Source organism: Ceratina calcarata, unplaced genomic scaffold (assembly GCF_001652005.2).
Source record: "Ceratina calcarata isolate Rehan_Ccalc_2016 unplaced genomic scaffold, ASM165200v1 scaffold25, whole genome shotgun sequence".
In the NCBI taxonomy this organism is placed as follows: Eukaryota; Metazoa; Arthropoda; class Insecta; order Hymenoptera; family Apidae; genus Ceratina; species Ceratina calcarata.
In genome coordinates this window covers 746,017-752,757 of record NW_017147017.1, presented here as the reverse complement: position 1 = coordinate 752,757, position 6,741 = coordinate 746,017, and the positions used below count along the sequence as shown (strand labels likewise).

Here is a 6,741-nt window from a genome sequence, read left to right as displayed (position 1 = left end):
TTAATAATTATTCTCTTTTCTTTACGCCATTCAACTAAATTGATATCACATTTATATAATAGTTTATTTACGCCGAGTACATTTAATTAATTTGCGTCAGCTGCATAAAACATTGGACAGTACTTTGTACGCTGAGAACTGAAACAATCTCAAATATTTTGTACAACCAACTTATTATCTACAGTCTCTTTATTTCGTTTAAAAACTTGTTTACCGTAGAAAATCGAAAGCTACAATGCTTCTGTGATTGCACATTCAGTGAACATAATACAAAGATATTAGCATATCAACGTTGTACCATTTAAGTACAATATTTTGAGATTATTTGGCTTCGAATTATATATTAAATATTAATCAAATATGAGTGAAGTGTATATAATATAAAATACGTGTAGATAGAAACATAGCGATCACATTTACATACCGGTACATTAAAACCTCTCCTGGGTGTTGCATATCATCATTTGTCCTTGTACATAAAAAATTAATTAAAGCCAACATCTGAAAGAAAAATGCGACAATAGCAACGAATCCTTTTGTTCCCGTACGTTAAGTTCAATGAGTATTTTCCGTATGCAGTTATATTGCTAATGCCAGTAGCTCCTGCATTCTCTTCACGCACAATTCCGACGCATCTGCGGCTTCTTTCGACACCTATAACAGTTCAATGTAACGTAATATCGTATACGATGTTATAGCATTCGTGTGGGAATATTTACCGGGACTAAATTAAGAAACCCATGCGGTAAACCTGGCAATACATCAAGCGAAACTAATACACCGAGCAACCGAAGTTTCCTAGCGAACATGATGGAATCGTCAAGACATGGATCCAGCTCTGATGTCTATAAAAATATTTACATGTACATTGTTGTATCATGTTCGTAAAATTTACAATTTAAGTAATTACCATCAGTTTAACGGGCGGCAATTGAGCTAGCAGATTATCCGACGCGAGATAAGGGCTCAAATATGGATCTTTGGGCACAGTGAAGATGTATTCTTCTAAAGGGCTCTTTGCATGTTCCATATCCAATTCCCTAGACTCCCTGTGCCTCCCGGTCAGAGACCAACCGAACAAAGACCAAGGCCTTCCGTTCCTTGGAACATCTTTATCCGTAGCGATAGTGCCATTTCCAATATGATTCGAGTTGTTCGTGCCGCAATTTCGGTAGAGTTCTACAAATTTGTTTACGTAGTCTTGAGATTTCGTTTCTTCCTGTAGATGCTCGGTTCCTGTTACGTTAGCAAACGGTCAGTGTATTTACAATACGTTTACGTTAAATATGGTTTCTTTATTACCATCGGCTTCTGTCAAAGTGACAGAATTCAAAGTGGAATCAGACGGTAAGGACGCTAACTTGTGAGCATCGTTTGTCTCATCTCCATTAGGGCTGAGAGCTAAAGCTATCAAGTCGCTTTCGCTCACTTCGGCGAACGATTCCGTGTCTGATTTTGCACACTCGGCAGCATCCTGTTCCTTTTCTCTAAAAGGCAATAAAATAATCGTTGATCGTGTATCGTACATTAACTTCGTTTCGCGTAACATTTACCGTGCACTCTTCTTAATACTATCCGTAGCAGCGTACGCTTTCAAACAACGCAATAGAAATCCCATTGGTAACATTGGGTCCGTAACGCAGAGTAGCCGCGAAGGTGACAAAATAAAGTCAACGAGAACTGGTGTGTACAGCATAAATATTCCATCAGGTTTTCTGATGTTTAATTGCATACATTTTAAGGTAACACCCAAATTTAAGTTGGCCCCTGCAGAATCGCCTACGGAAAGATGATTTTGATTGAATAATCCGATACACGCTGAATAAGTGCAGTTAAACATTATCATCTTACCAACTAATAGTATTTTCTGTGCTTTGCTTCCGAGCAATGTACTCGCATGATTTAAGGCCCAAACGTACGCGTACAGCACTTCCTCCAACGCGCGAGGAAACGGAGCTTCGGGCGCTAAACTGTAATCTATACTTAGTATAGGCATACCCAGGTTCACGGCCCAATTACGTAAGTACGTTTCATGAGACATGGACGTTTGCGAGACGAAACCGCCTCCGTGACAATGAATTATCAATTCGTCGGACAAGCCTTGCAGTTCACCTCCTACACCACCTGAACCAACCTGAGAAAAGCATATACTGCACAGGAGTGAAACTGATGCCTCGTAAAAATGTCTGTATCGATCGAGGAAAACTTAGCGATGGAAATGATAATAATTGAGAGTATCGATCGTGCCAGATAATTAAATTACTCCGTTTACCATTCCTTCCCGACGTTTGGAACTCAACAGTCTGACATGGATTGGCTTCTTTCCGATATGACTGTTGGGTATCGGAATCGACACGGTCGATCCGCTTAACGTCGGGACTATCAACTCTTCGGGTGGAATTGAAATTATTTGGTTTATTGCCAAGGAGGTAGACGCCATGATAGATACGCGCGCTAGGTCTAAAACATAGTTTGTACAAACTGATTGAAACCCAGTATTATTACAGTGGATTCAAATGTTTCTCACCAGCTTCGTTAAGGAACCAGAAGGCTTGACAAAACGAGACATCAGCGTGTTGAGACACATCGACGATACGACGTGCTCTTAGTTCGGGATCTAACATATATTTGACAGAATTAGTGCACCTTGCTAACAAAGTACCATTAGCATAATACGCTTCGCTGAAGGTGGCCATAGCGACCATTAGCACTTTTAGAGTAGGTTTCAAGCTCTCGTAAAACTAAAAACAACACGGTCTATTAAAAGAAAGAAAGTTGATGCAAGTATCTTGATCAGTACCTGAAAGCCTAAGCATCTGCCATAAAAACAATATTGATTAACAGTGTCCATTTTATTTAACATCTCATAAGAACTATGATCATCAGCTATAAAGAGAGACGGTCTCCCATCGCTTGCTAAACTACTCCACGAGTATAGCATTTGTAAATGCTCTAAACAAGTGCATAAAGATGCTAGTAGTTGTGAACAGGCCTCGATTTCCCTGTAAACATATTTGTTACGTTAACTTTATTAAGCTCAACGTTCCTTTTAAATAAATGTATATCAATTACCTCATGTGATAAGTTTTACGGAAAAATATAGAATCCTTTTGACAATAGATTTGGTGGCACTCTGTTCGCGAATGCATGATGCCTTTATCTACCAGAATTAGAAAACTTCTATACCCGTTGCCAGGTGTTTCTGGATCCAAATCGAACAATGGTGCAATCCTGCTGATCTCTTTATATAATGGTTGCAACTGTACCAAATGATCCAGTATTGCCGTAAGTGCAGCTCTGATTCTAACGCTGTTTTCATCCTGATGAGACATGAAGTACTCTGTATTGGCATGGCATAATTCTCGTAATGCACCCCACTGCAAGGGCTCAACATTTTCGAATGGTCTATCGAAGTCATCCTCAAGTGACATCTGAGCTGCTTTTGGTTTAGTCATTTGACAATCAGTTTTTAGTCAATTATTTTATAATAAATAACAAACGCGGAATCTGAAATATCAAATAATTATATTAGTATCGTATTAATCCACGAAATAAAAATTCTTCTAAGACACATCGTAGAACATCGTCACTATTACTCTGCAGTTTTAGTTCAACGTTAAAAAACACCGTTAAAAAACGCGTTCATAGTCCGTACTCCGTACCTCCTCGATACAATGCCTTTAAAGCTCATGATTCTAATTCGGAGAAGGTTAATACATTTGGAATGCTTGAAATAATGTAATACGTATGGCTCACTTAATTATCTTTCAACCTTCGATTTACACTACATCGAATTCCGGTTGATTAAATTCCTGGAACACATCGTCGTATGTGTTGCAATGACTGTTTTTATTTTGGATTTGACATTTCGTAGATCCCTATCGCCGCTACCATATTGCCTTCCCGATCGATTGTCGTCTCACTAACAATTACCGCTATGTATGCATTAAATGTTATTGACACTCACTAACACGTTCTTCAACAATGGATTTGATAGCAGTTATACTCACAGTTGATTAGCATTATTGGAACACGAATTCTATATTTCAACATATATCTACTGTGAATGCATACTAGGAAGAGATATGATAACAGATTTTTATGTTTAAAGGCTCTTGCGCGAGCCACAAAGAAAGCGGGATAATTTGCACATTTCCTCAGTACACTGACGTATGTACGTATGTATGTATTATCGATCTAATCGACACTTACACGGTTTAACGACCTAATGACAACGGCTTATCAAACGCTTGTTCTCAACTCTAATTATTAAATTCTTCACTGATAACAATATTAATTACTACTATAAAATATCAATTAGGATGTATACATGCGAATCACTTAGAAAGATTACAGACATACATAGGCGAAAGTATGTTTACTTACCAGACATTATCCGTACTTGCGCTCCGTTATTTGTTAAAGCACAAACGCGGTCTGATTATATTTCGTCAGACCGATAAATAATTTATACTCGCCCGCGTAGTCAATGTTGAGCAACTGTCTCAGTGAATAAATGCATCATTAATGATATATATGTATATGCACACGCCAGCGATAATCTGGCTGGAGAAATATTTTTGAAGAATTTTAATATCTGGCATAATTGTACGCGTTTAGTACGTTATCGCTATACAGCCAAGTGTTAATGATTCACTTCCGTATTACGCGAATACTCTATTTATCATTACTTTTTCATGGATATTAAAGTATAAAGAACAAGTGGGCGACATGAAACTGGATCTTTGTAATTTATTTATTGATAAGTAAAATTACATATATCCACAAACACAATACGTTCTTTTCACGGAGTGTATTTTAATGCGATAAAATTTGTGAGTGGCGAGGAGAAATCCTTGTGTGTGATGGAGATAAAGAGGGATTACTCAGGAGTAGTCATTTGAAATCCTCCGGTTAGTAACTTTGCTAATCATCGAAGAACGGTCGCAGAAACGTTCTGTATAGTCGGACGCGTAGTTTCCGATCCTACAAATTTAAAAGGCAAAATCAAAGTCGATGTTAATTCGCATGTTCTTGATCCGAATCGCGCTTCATTGTTAATCTTGTTTATTTCTTAATCGCCACGACCAAGTGGCTATTACTCATTATAAAATATCAACTCTTATCAAACAGTTCGATGCGGATCATTTATCAATCAGCTGTTAATAAAGAACAAACGTTAGACAACGCTTATGGTAACGTAAAGGTAAGGTGATATCGAGTGGGTGCTTGCTGTCTGCAAGCTAAATGCTTTGTCTGATTACCAATCAATGCAGTACGTAAGATCGAAAACTATTTTCAATACAGTTTTGTGTAGGCGTGTGAATACACGAGTATCATTAAATATTGCACTCGTTCGAAGACGCGGAAGATTTGATAGAATGGTAAGAAATCGACCTGTTATACCGAAACCACTGCAAAAATAAAGTTTAGTTCCGTTATTATCCCCATTTTTCACCGATTTCTATGTCCGAACCGCTACGCAAAGGACGTATTATTTTTTTTTCCTCCATTTCTTTTTGTTTCCCTTTTCCTCTCTTCCTTATTCTCTCACCCAGTTACCTTTTCCTCTCTTTTAAGCTAAAGTTTAATTACCACGGTAAATATTTATTACCTCTTTACAAAAATCAATTCTTAAACTTATACGAGGGTGGCTCGATGCAAATTCACAACATCTTGAAGTGAAACAGTGACGGTGAAACACTAGAATATATGTTATGTATATCGCGAAACGAGCAGACTAATAAAACTGATATGCTTCGAAGGGGCTTTTCAAGCTTCTCGTTTTTTAATACTGATGATAGCCTTCCTCGCAAGTCCATCCCCGCTGTTTATATTATCGTCGAAATAATGTTATTATCGTATCCCCTCTATCGTTCTTCAACCTCGACACTTCGTCTAAGGGATTCATACCTTTATTTCGTTTCCCGAATTCTAGAATCGTATACAGTCGAACCTGTGTATTTCAACATTGTTCTGCACTATAAAACCTTTGAAAAACGTAGTACACTAACTCTTACAGAGTTCAGTTCCAAAAGAGCGAGAATTACATGTTCACTTTACGAAGTATCACTGTTCACATTAATAAATGATGAAGACAAACTGTCGTTGATTAAATGCAACCGTTTTGCATGCTCGCGACGGAGTACAATTATTCATCGTACGAGGTTCGACTGTAAGGTGCGGTGTAAGTACCTACGCTGTTCCGAAAAGTAAATATGGTACGCGAGATTAATTTGGCAAGCACTACAGGTGCTGTTCGCATCATATCTCTCGAGAAATATAATGTATGACGAGGAAGCAGCACATCCGCCAACGTAGGCCAATTCGTCGTACACGCCGAGTATGATGAATCGCATACCATCTTCGCAGTTCCCTCCGCAATTTTATTGCACGAAACGCATCGAAATCGGCGTTATATAAGTCGCGGTCGAAAGAAACAATAGCGTTTTTCTTTTTTCATCATTTTCCTCTCTATTTTCCTAGAGACATGTGGTATTTTTTTTTTCCTCAACATCTGTGAATCCGTATCAAGTCAGATATTTTATACGCGACGTTTCACATTTTCTTGCTCTCATGTTCTTCTCCTTTCTCTCATTATAACGACTATACGCTATAGGTACATAATGTATAGTTAATTTGATAGGTGTACATGTATATGCATATGTATATATATATATTATATATATCTATGTATATATATTGTTCATATATTACACACACACACACACACATACACAC

At 37.8% G+C, this 6,741-nt stretch overlaps 1 protein-coding gene across 6 annotated transcripts; it reads right to left on the bottom strand.

Annotated features, from left to right (window-relative positions):
* Positions 1-45: 45 nt before the first annotated feature.
* Hsl (hormone-sensitive lipase) lies at positions 46-6,726 on the bottom strand. Of its 6 annotated transcripts, none has more exons than XM_018021245.2 (12): positions 4,011-4,340; positions 3,663-3,935; positions 3,073-3,507; positions 2,801-3,002; positions 2,528-2,741; positions 2,273-2,481; positions 1,852-2,134; positions 1,554-1,779; positions 1,303-1,487; positions 911-1,236; positions 720-845; positions 46-654 (listed from the first exon to the last, which is right to left on the bottom strand). In XM_018021245.2, the coding sequence occupies exons 3-12, from the start codon at positions 3,453-3,455 to the stop codon at positions 580-582; spliced, it is 2,229 nt and encodes a 742-aa protein (XP_017876734.1). In that variant the 5' UTR covers positions 3,456-3,507; positions 3,663-3,935; positions 4,011-4,340; the 3' UTR covers positions 46-579. The 6 variants fall into 6 exon arrangements, with proteins under 6 accessions (XP_017876734.1, XP_017876736.1, XP_017876735.1 ...); XM_018021247.2 differs by having other exon boundaries at positions 3,757-3,935; XM_018021246.2 differs by having other exon boundaries at positions 3,663-3,922.
* Positions 6,727-6,741: the final 15 nt, after the last annotated feature.

Excerpts from the sequence above, each read along its gene's own strand:
- Hsl (XM_018021249.2), bottom strand. The coding sequence starts at position 3,455 with ATGACTAAACCAAAAGCAGCTCAGATGTCACTTGAGGATGACTTCGAT. Across the intron at positions 1,488-1,553 it reads AGTATTAAGAAGAGTGCACG|AGAAAAGGAACAGGATGCTG; the intron begins GTAAATGTTACG and ends ATTGCCTTTTAG. Across the intron at positions 846-910 it reads TGCCGCCCGTTAAACTGATG|ACATCAGAGCTGGATCCATG; the intron begins GTAATTACTTAA and ends ATATTTTTATAG.